The sequence below is a fragment of the Belonocnema kinseyi genome, chromosome 2 (assembly GCF_010883055.1).
Source record: "Belonocnema kinseyi isolate 2016_QV_RU_SX_M_011 chromosome 2, B_treatae_v1, whole genome shotgun sequence".
Classification (NCBI taxonomy): domain Eukaryota; kingdom Metazoa; phylum Arthropoda; class Insecta; order Hymenoptera; family Cynipidae; genus Belonocnema; species Belonocnema kinseyi.
The window spans coordinates 37,946,664-37,958,153 of record NC_046658.1 but is presented as its reverse complement, the minus strand read 5'-3'; the positions used below and the strand labels follow the sequence as shown (position 1 = coordinate 37,958,153).

Here is an 11,490-nt window from a genome sequence, read left to right as displayed (position 1 = left end):
CCATGACGTCAAGGTGTCTTTACGATATCGTAAATAAGTCGTATGATTTGATTATGTCTTTACGATATCGCAAAGACACCGAAACGACATGGACATAGGATGTCCTAATGATGTCATAAAGATGTCGTAACGATGTCGCCAAATTTTGTGCCCGCTGGGTAGTCGTGGTTAGGTTCCTATTAGCCAACATGTGGCAGATCCATTCCATCGCGAGGCCTTTCTGCTTGAGTTGTGCTTCAATTAGGTTAATTGCTCTGCTTAGGGAAGTCTCAGTCGAGTGACCAGCCCTGTAAACGTGTTGTTGCTTGTGAAGAGGCCTACTTAACAAGAGCTTATCGCGGATATATCTTTCATACGAGTCTTTCTACTATTTTTAGTAGGAAAGATGTGAGGCTAATGGGTCGGAAATCCTTGGGTGAAGTATAACCGATCCTGCCTGCTTTCGGAATAAAGACTACTGTCACACCCTTCCATGCCATCAAAACACAGCCCAACGTCAGACTAGCCCAAGCAAGTCTCACAATCGGCCTTATGATGATCTCACCAGCCCTCTGTAGGAAGATTGAATATATGCCATCTGGACTAGGAGACGTGTAAGGACTGAAGGACTTCAGGGCCCACCTGACCCTGGCTGGGGTAACAATTTCGTTGGCTAGCCGCCGTTTCGGGGCCTGTTGGGCCGTAGGTGGCTTTGATTGCCTCGGGGATGACGTCCCCTCTTCTCATAACTTTTTGAAGCCCGGAAAATGTACCTTGATGAGGTGAGCCAAGGTATCCCCGTCAGACTCCGAGTATCCCCCGCCAGGCAATTTCAGAGTGCCGAAAATAGCATGCGGATTTTGAGAAAACAGCTTATCCAGTCTAGCCGCCTCTGCTCCTTTCTCAATATCAGTGCAAAACTGGGTCCAGCTTTCATGCTTTGTCTTACTTATTGTTCTCCTATATTCATCCCTCATCGTTGTAAATGAGGTCCTCAGTTCCTTCTTTTTGCCAGAACTGGCACGTCTGAACCTCTCTCTGATTTCCCTGCGAAGCTCTTCGGGTTTCACATTCCACCAGTGTGTCTCCCCAGCCTTTCAGGCTCTTAAAGGTCGACACTTACTTTCATGAGTAGATTTGATGGCTTCCGTGAAGATATCGGCCGCCATCTCAAGGGTATCCACGTCTCTAATTGACCTGGGCACCCCTGAATGTGCACTTCTTAGTTACGTGGAAAACTGACCCTAGATTGTTCTTCTAGGCTTTTTGGCCCATTTAGGGCCGGAGGATGCAGTGGATTATAACACAAACTCTATCTGTGAGTGGTCAGAGAGAGTGGGTTTATCTGAGGCTCTCCACTTCTTGATGTTTTCTCTTAAACTACCGGTACAGAGAATGAAGTCAATGACTTCCTACCTGACAGACTTACGAAACGTCGAGGTGTTCCCCGTATTAAGAATATCTAAATCAGTGGTGATTAGGTATTCTAGTAGGTCATTACCTCTTGAGTTGATGTCTATGCTGCCCCACAAATTACGGTGGGAGATAGCATCGCACCACAGCAAAAGTGGAAGACCCCTAACCTGCAGTATTCCACCAGTGCACGTATCTCCACTGGTAGATTGGTATTGCTGTCATATGGAAAGTAAGCCGATCACATGACTAGCCTTTCTATTCCTTTAAGACCCGTGACTATCGCCATCAGGTCTCTAGAACATAGCTCCAGCAGCGGGAAGACGTTGGCTCCCTTCGCCAGTATGCAAGTCCTTGAATTGGCCGCGTTGGCGTCCCTATAACAAAAAACAGCTCCCCTAAACCGCTAATGGTATCTCAAACTAACATCGGACATGATTCCTTCGTTGCCCCACGCCAGTCAGCGATTAATAAGTAATATTTTTGGTCCTTCGAGCTGGATAGTGGAGGAGCATGATCACAGGAATGACAAACGTGCTTCTTGACTATATAATCGTTCTTAATACTGCAAACATTCCGAGACAGACTCTCAGGCATGACAACCATACTGCTGATGCCTTGTTTGTAGTGTTGCGAAAGCCTCGAGACAGGTTTTCAGGCATGACAAACGTACTTACTGACTGTGTTATTGTTCTAAACATTGCAAACGTCTTGAGACAGGCTCTCAGGTAGGACAGTCATACTGCTGATGGATTGTTTGTTACATTGCAAACGCCTCGAGACAGGCTCTCAATCGTGACAGACATATTGATGTTGGATTTTTTGCAGCATTGCAAACTCTTCAGGCCTGGCTCTCAAGCGTGACAGACATATTGATGGTTGGTTGTTTGCAACATTGCAAGCGCCGTGAGATAGGTTCTCAGACATGGCATTCTTATTTACCATCACAGATTATCTTTCTTGTATCTTTACAGTCTTACTGTTTGATCTTGCTTAAAATTTTGATTATACTTAAAAAAAAAAATGACTGCGGATTTGTTTCCCCGAGTCTCCGCATTGTATGGAAAATTCATTACTCTCTTCCCTGTCTTTTCATTTTCTGTTTTCTTCATTCCTGCAAGATGTAATCCCTTACTGGGGTTCTATGTTGCCATTAAAATTGGTTTCAGGTCTGCAAGCATCGCAAAGTTTATGAAGTTTCAAGAGCACATCTCATCATGAGAGTCATGGACCATTTAAAGAGCCAATTGTCATTGATAGCTTCGATTTCAAATAAAAAAGAACACTGTGTTTTTCGCTGAGCAACAAACACTTCTGGAGTCTTACGCAGCCAAATTCAGTTATTAGACGATTATTTCCACACTCTTCGATCCAATCATCTCGAACTTGTAACCAAAGATGCCATTGCCGGTGAGATATATTTCACTGAGAATCAGTTCTATTCCACCCATGTTGTATATGTCGAAACTCTCGCTTACAGAGAAATTTGCCCAGAATAAATCTGCCCGCATTATCAGGTCGACGAGAAGACTGGAAGCCCTTTCGGGACCTGTTCTGTTTCATGGTATATAATGATACAACACTATCTCCAGTACTGAAGTTGTAATACCTGAAGGGAGCACCTTAGACACGATACCGACAACCAAGAAAAACTACGGAACGGCCTGGAAACTTGTCGTAAGTCGCTACGAGAATGAGCGGCTCCTCCTCCAAGACCATCTACAGAACATAACTGATATCAAAACCTCGAATGCAGAGAGCGCAGGAGGAATGCAGAATCTTTTAGACACCATCATCACGCAGCGAATTCGAGCACTTAAGGCTACTGAAGTCTGAAACACTGCATACGCCAATAAGTGAATCCAGAGGCAGGCCTACCGTCTCAAGTTGGAACGCTCAGCCGGGCTCCAAAATTAAGACTCGGTTACTCGCTACGTCAGCCAATCAATCTGGTGCTGCTTGAAACTCACATCATTACATCGGACAATGTCAAGAGTAGCTTAAGCTTGATGTTTCTGCTCGGCGTCAAGCTGCCCTTAGACTACGCTTGTGCTTTAATTGCCTCAAGATGGGACATTAAATTCGTAACAGCCCTTCGAGTTCTCGTTGTCGTTTGTGCCATAATCAACATCATAGCACACTTCATGAAGAAAAGACTCGTAAAAGACTTTTGACTGAAATCTCGGGCCATTTAACCCCCGAAAAGGTTTGTTCCGATTCGAAATCTGATCATCCGACCGAAAGAAAATCATCCGCTTCTTCCTGACCAGTTCTACGTGCTACGACACAGATTGCCGTAAAGATCTCAGATGGACATCATCTTCGAGCAAGAGCCCTTCTCGATGCCGGCTCTGAAATTAGCTTCATATCCCGTCAATTAGCTCGCCGCCTTGGTTTACCGCAACAGGCCGTCAATAAGCCCATCAGCACACTGGGGAATAAACCCACTGGGACAGCTCGTAGACGTGTGACACTTCATATCAAATCGCGGCAATCACTGCCACCTATCGAAGTGAATACTCTTGTTCTTCAAGATCATGGTGTTATCACTCCATCGGAAAAGATTCTGGATCAAAAATGGCCTCATATCCAAGGGATTCCCTAAGCGGATTCTGACTTCATGGTCCCCAAACTCTTCGACGCACTTTTAGGCTCTGATGTTTACGGCTCACTCTTCCTAGATGGAGTTCGCAAGGGACCACGAGAAGTTCCCGTCGCCCGACGAACCGTTGTAGGATGGGTTGTGATCGGTCTGGTCGGATTCTCATCAACTGCAGACGATTCGGGCCACTCGAAAGCCGTGATGACCTTAACTGTTTACCAAAAGGACAACCTCGTTAACATTCTAAGGGGATTCTGGGAACAAGAGGAAGTAATGAATCCCCCGTTGATTTCTCTCGAGTATCTAGAATATGAGCAAGCTTTAACAGACGAACATCGACGCGAAAACACCGGCAGATACATCGTTCGTCTTCCCCTTCGACCATTCTCCGTATTTCAACGAGTGGACAAGGACATCTTGCTGAACGAGGAATATACGCGCTTTATGTCTGATTATAAAAGGCTAGGGCACATGCGCCTCATTCCTCCTACAGAAGCATGTAATAGTTCCAGGCCATCTTACTAAATCCCGCATCATGCAGCTTGGCAAACTGCAGATGGTCGTAAAAAACTTCGCATTGTCTTCAATGCATCGCAATCAACTTCTTTTGGCCTATCTTTGAATAATCCATGGTACACAGATCCAAAACTCCAAAATGACCTTGCTGCCGTCTTGGTGCAAAGGAGGTTCCCTCGAATTGTTTTCTGTACTAATATTGAAACGATGTATCGCCAGATCAGAGTTGACGTCACAGATGTCGAACTTCAACGCATCACTTGGAGAAAGCTAGAAGCGAACGAGGAGAGTCACTATCAATTTCAGACTCTTACTTACGGAATGCCATGCTCCCTATTTCTGGCAATTCGAACTCTTCTGCAACTAGCAACGAACGAAGCCAACAGCTATCCTACTGCCATGGAGCTGATTTGAAAAAATATTTATGTTGATGACATCCTATCAGGCGCGAGTAATGAAGTTTCTGTCATCAAACTTCGAGATCAACTGATCCAGCTGTTCAAGTCTGGAGGAATGTATCTGAAGAAGTGGTCTTCCAACTACTCCCCTCTATTAAATGGAATTCCTAAGTGCGATAAACTGCGAAAAAGTTTACTACAGTTCCAGACCAATAGCCTAGTTAATGATTTGGGTGTAGCATGAGAAAAAATTTCAGAAGAATCTATCTGAGATAACTGCGATACATTGTTCGCGTTGGATAGACTACCATCCTGAAGAACAAATAGAAATCCATGGTTTTGGAGATGCCAGTAAATATTCCTTTGCTTCTATAGATTACGCTCGAGTGTATTCCTCACATGGAATCTGCAATGCCCAACTTATAACGTCTAACACTCGCGTCGCACCCGTTAAAACCATCATTATCGCTAAACTGGATCTTTGCGCTGCCTTGCTTGTGTTACGATTGATTAATTATGTACGCAAGAAGTTGGACCTTTTTCATGCGGTCACTTACGTTTGGTCGGACTTCCGAAATTTTCTCAGTTGGATACAAACAGATTATCCTTCCCGTTGGCCGATTTATGTCGCGAATCGAGTTTCGGGATATGTCCCTGCACAGGAAAATCCAGCTGATATTGCTCTCGAGGAGTGGATCCTCGAGACTAAGCTTAGCAGAGTCTCTGGTGGAATGGCCCCAGGTGGCTTTCGCAGAATGAGGCTTGCTGGCCAGCGTTTCTGAATCTTCCCTAACTGACTCTGCCCAAGAAAATTATATAGAATTAAAGCAGCCTACTCTGCGATTCGTCATGCACATTGCAACCGTACTACGATTGGCAGCTTCTCCTCATGGACTCGTCTAACAAGAGCGATTGCACATTGTCTGCGCTTCAAACTTCTTCTCAAACCTGCTATAAAGCGTCTGAACTCATGGATCAGCGTCTTATTACCGAAGAAACCAATAGCGTATTTTTAGCTTGCGTTTTCTGCGCTCAATGATGCAGCTTTGAAGACGAATTAAGCACCCTTCCTCAGGGAAAGGCACTTCGGAAATGAAACAAACTTGTTCGATTGCATCCATTCATCGATTCATCATCAACGACACCCAGTTATCGTACTTGGCGACAGCCCTCTCTTATTATAGGCTGGGCACATCGAACAGCTTTACACGGTCGATTCCAGCTAACATACGCTGTTCGCCGAGCATGGATTATTCGTAGACGCATTTCTGTAAAAGCGCTTATTCGTAACTGTATTCCGTGCGCACGAGTATGACTTCAGCAATCCGGTCAACTGATGGGGGACCTTCCTGCTGAAAGAGTCACAGTCAGTCTTCCTTTCGAAAAAAACTGGAGGTGACTTTTGCGGACCATTCGCAGTAAAACGGACTATTGGACGCGGCTACCGTACCAGTAAGGGAGACTTCGCGCTCTTCATCTGCTTCAGTTCAAAAGCGGTTCATCTTGAGGTAGTCAGAGATCTCACCAATCAATAATTTCTTGCCGCTCTATGATGCTTGGATGGTCTTCGTGGTGCCCCTCGTGAGATCTGGAGTGAGACTACCACCAAATTCCACGATGCTGATGCCGAAATTCGCTCGATGCTACGAGAAGCAGAAATTAACTGGAACATGGTGCAGGATTCATTGGCAAACAGCGGGATTAAGTGGAAATTCATCCCACCATCTGCTCCTCACTTTGGCGGCATGTTGGAGTCCAATATCAAGTCAGCAAAATCTCTCATGAAGAAAGCTGTTGGGACTCAAAGTCTCACCTATGAAGAGTTGTTCACTCTCGCTACAGAGATTGAAGCATGCAAGAACTCTCGGCTTCTGCTTCCAATCACGGGCGACCCCGAAGATCTCCATGTCTCAACTCCTGGTCATGCTCTCGTAGGCAGAACATTGGAACAAATTCCCAGAGCAATAACCCCTGATAAGGAACTAAAAAAGGTCACCCACTGGAGTCTTGTCTAAGCAATACGTGACCAGTTTTGGAAATGCTGGTATCACAAGTTCCTGCAAACGCTTCAACAAAGAAATAAGTGGACTCTGATGAAACGTAATCTTTAAATTGGAGACGTCGTGTAGATTGTCGACACTTCTCTACTACGACGTGGGACATGGCCTTTAGGACCGATAACCAATGTCAGCCCCGGACAGGTCGGACTTGTGCGAGCCGCCAGTGTTAAAACTTCTTTCGAGAGTTACAACCGCCCCATCGATAAATTGTGTTGGCTACCAGTCGTGCACTGACTCTATGCGGCCCACTGTGCTTCATGGCATGCGGAACTCAATCTTTTTCCTTTTTCTCTTACTCTACATGGGTGCTTAATTTGTGTGTCATGGCGGGCGGCCCCGAGCTGTTAACCTCATACTTGGTATCTGTTTCGTTCGGTGAACGAGGCGGGCAGGATGTTAATAATTTGTTTGATATCATTGTTCTTCTCTAGAATGACCTTCCTATTTCATGCGCAATACAATGTTTTTCTCTCCATGTTTATTTTCCTTGAAGGTTTCTCTCTGTTTTTAAGTTTCGGACGCTGCCTTATTGTTCGATAGGGGACTCAGGAAATGGTCTGAGGGTTTTAACTGAGGAGGCTCGGCGCTTGGGTTGAGGCTAGTCTGTCTTCCAACTAAGGTTGAGACGAGTATACCTTTCTCGATAATTGAACAAAAATAGAAATCAAGTGTAACTTTTGAGTTCATTCAGGTATCTTAGCTATTCCATTTTTCAAATCTGTTATTCTTTCTCTTTCGTCTTTTTGGTGAGTGATTTTTCCGACTCGATCATCTTCTGGTGTTGTGGGAAGTAACGAGTCGGATGACATATTACTTCCGGTTGCGATAAAGTCGATTGTTCGGTGAACGATCGTGGTCGTAGCTTCCGCATGCGACATCTGTTCTAATTTTTCCTAACAACCAAAACTTTTTTATGATGCGAAGTGTTTGTTGGATCGGCTCGGGGACACATTATTTGGATTACGGTGAAAAGGTATTTGAACATTAGTAGTGACAGTGTTGACTTCTCTGGAGCTACAATGTAAAAAAAGATTTGTGTAAAATTACAAAGTTTCGGAAAATTACATTTTGCATCATTGTAAATGTCACACACTTCATTGTGCGATTTTACAAAAGTGTGTCAAATTACATCTTCTAGCGATGTAAATAAAAGGACCCTCGAACAGCAGTGTAATATTCAACAATCGATAAAAATAAAATTACACATTCCGTCGTACGAACTTTAAATTCAGAAGCAGGGATGTGCAGTTGCGCGTAACTGGAGGTTTTTTTACGGAAAATACCTATGTCAATTATTTTACTCAGAAAACATCCAGTGAGCACAAAATTTGGCAACGTCTTCACGGCATCGTTACGACGTCATATGTCTATGCCGTTTCGGTGTCTTTGCGATATCTTAAAGACATCGTCAGATCATACGACTTATTTACGATATCGTAAAGACATCTTGACGATATGGACAGATGATGTCGTGAAGTTGTCGTAAAGATGTCGTAAAGACGTCGCCAAATTTTGTGCCCACTGGGCAGGTAAGATACCTAGTAAATTACGTGCCAAGATGTCGGACCTGTAGAACTGTCCATAACATCACTTTTTTGAATTTCTGGTACGGACATTCATAAGATTTCTTTTTCTAATGCGAATATTGTTAATTGAAAAATAATAATGTCAAATAAACTGAAATAGAGCAAACACAAAAACACTTCAGGCTTCCTTAAATTCTATGGGATGAGATAATCTTAAACGTATACAAGTAAATACAAATAATCAAAATAATCCAAATGGAGCGCAGTGTTTTATTTTTGTAACATAATATTCAAGAATGTTGCTTTTAACCGCCTCCTTGTGCCTAATAAAATATACAATGATAAACCAACTCTCTTATAATACACTTATGTATCTATGTGATTTCAAGGAATGTTTGCAATGGAAAACAAGTTTTAGAGGTTGTATTTGCAAAGATATTATAAGCCTAGATGCTGCACGTGCATAGTTCGAGGAACTAATTGTAGACGGCGCACGTCGAAAATTGCCCGATCCCCCCATGCCCCTCAACCCGAAGATCGCGGCAACAAACTACTTTGCCCCTGCAATCTTCACCCGTCGAACAAGTCCATCAAATAGCCGATACTAAGTCGGTAAATACTTAGAAATATATAATACAAATTTTATATTGAGAATTTTGAATGATTATTTTCAACTTAATGAATCAATCATTTAAGTAAATTTTGCATCGAGAAATTATGTAGATGCATAAGATGTACTTTTAAATTGAATTAAAATATAATTGTATCGTGATACATATTTTTAGCTGCTATACATCTTTTATGGAAAAAATTAGTCATTTTGCAATGCAAATTTACTGCCTATGAGTAATATTAATTTGTTGTTTTGAAAAAGGGGCAGTAGAAATTCTACTAAATGAAACTATACATTTGAAGAAATTAAAAGTTTTAATCGATAAAACTATTGAGTTGAAATTTAAAATATTTATTTTTTTAAATAAATATGATCGTATAGCTTTCTCGCATGTAGAATTAGCGATTTGGAGTTTTAGATGTAGAGTTAAATTTTATAGGAATACCGCCTTCCTCACGATTATTAATTTAATTAAACAATAATTCGTAAAATTTTATGTTTTTGTAATTAATTGTGAATTAAATCAATTATAATTAAACGATAAAATTGTATAATAAGATTATTTTTTTATTTTATTTGACTTTTTATATAATATTTTATAGAAATTTATGTATCTTACTATTTATGTAAATTATGTCTAGATTTTTTAAATTGACAACCCCATAATTTCAAAATTGGAAAAAAATGTATTTTTGAATTTTACTCGAGTGGTTAATCAGAATATACAAATATTTTCCCTGACCTTTCTCAATTTAAGCTAAAAGGTAAGAAATTAGTGGAAAGTTTCAAAAACATTTATCTCTTAATTGTTAGTTTGTAATAAAATAATCCGTCAATGAATTATTTATTGTCGCGGGGACATTCTCCTCGTGCGCTGTGCCCGTGGCTTGCAAATTTGAGCGCGCCTTTGTATTTGGAATGCTTGAATGAAACTTTATCAAAAAGATCTCTTTAGATCGCCGTATTTATGTGCGTGTTCATATTCTGATTTTTTTACTTAAATAAGTATAGTTAAAGATTAAGTTTCTAAAAGCTCTGTAGGCTTTGAGGTAAACATTATTATCGTGACACTCGCGCTGCGACAGATAGTTGTAAATCTATATTTTATGAACCACCTTAAAATAAATTTTAAAAATACAATCTTTTTTGAAACATTTTTCTCTATCTCACATTGTTATGCTGATAATAGGATTTCGCTTTTTAATATTATTTTTGATAGATAAAGCAAAATATCCTACTAGTCTTCTTTTAGATTTTTTACGTATCTCGGCGTCTTTTGCCGTAATATTGGATTTTTCGATTTTCTGCATATATTACTTACGATAAAACAAAATTACGAGTCCTATTGAAAAGTGGTTAAAAGAACTTTTGTAGGATTTTTCAAAAACTTTCATTTCTCTTTGAGACTTTTTGTCGTATTTTGCCTCATTTGGTTCAAAATTTGAATGTCGTGGTGTCAAATTTCGGCCAATTCTAATACTTTGTCCATCATAAATAATAAGAATGTAATGAATTAATAAAAATTTACATCACTTTTTTGGGCGAATAACTTTTTTCTATCAATCTGTTTCTGTACCTTTTGTTATTTTTCCACAAATTTTTCATTTTTATTTTTAATGTCATTTTTATGGTTAAAAGCACTTTTTTGAGTAAACAATTTACGTTAAATCTTTTTTTTTCGTGACTTGTATAATTTTGTCACCATTTTTGAAACATATTTATAATGTTATTTTTCGCGAATAAAACAAAAAGTACGCGTCCTATCAAGAAGTGATTATTAAAGAATTTCTAGATCTTTTTTGAGTTCACAGTTTTTTTTATTTTTCTTCTTTTGCATCCTGCATAGTTTGATCACAAAATGGGATTTTTCATTTCTCATTATTTTTTGTACAATGAAAATCAGAATTTTGGATTTTACAAGAAAATCCAAACAGTTTCTATGATAATCTTGTAGGGCTTTTAAAAAGCAATGTTTTTCTTTACTTGACTTTTTTTCATATCGTATCTAACTTTTTCAATTTTTATCCAAAATGGCTGTTTAACGAACTCCTTTCTTTTCGGACTCCTCGGACATTTCTTTTCTTATATTTTCTCAATCATAAATGATGAGAATGAGAAAAATTAGAGGCCTTTTCATTTTTTTTAATAATTTCAGTTTTTTAATCATTTGAATTCTTTAAAGCAAAACGCTGTTACTTTTCTCTGTAATATTGATATTTTATCCAATATAAATCAAATTGAAAATAAAGTTCATTGTCATTTTTTTAATTGTTGTAATTTCGTATTCTGAGTATTGTCGATGTTTCGTTGTGTATTTTTATGCTAAAAAAATTTTAAACCATACATTATAAGGATAATTTCATTAAATACAAAAATCTAAACT

The 11,490-nt window shown here is 40.1% G+C and overlaps 2 protein-coding genes across 2 annotated transcripts; both read left to right on the top strand.

Annotated features, from left to right (window-relative positions):
• Window positions 1–4,012: 4,012 nt before the first annotated feature.
• LOC117182637 lies at window positions 4,013–4,519 on the top strand. Its single transcript, XM_033375739.1, has one exon. The coding sequence runs from the start codon at window positions 4,013–4,015 to the stop codon at window positions 4,517–4,519; it is 507 nt and encodes a 168-aa protein (XP_033231630.1).
• A 2,059-nt stretch (window positions 4,520–6,578) lies between these two features.
• Window positions 6,579–6,923, top strand: LOC117182636. The gene has a single exon (XM_033375738.1). It carries the CDS (start codon window positions 6,579–6,581, stop codon window positions 6,921–6,923), a length of 345 nt encoding a protein of 114 aa, XP_033231629.1.
• The last annotated feature ends 4,567 nt before the right edge of the window (window positions 6,924–11,490 follow it).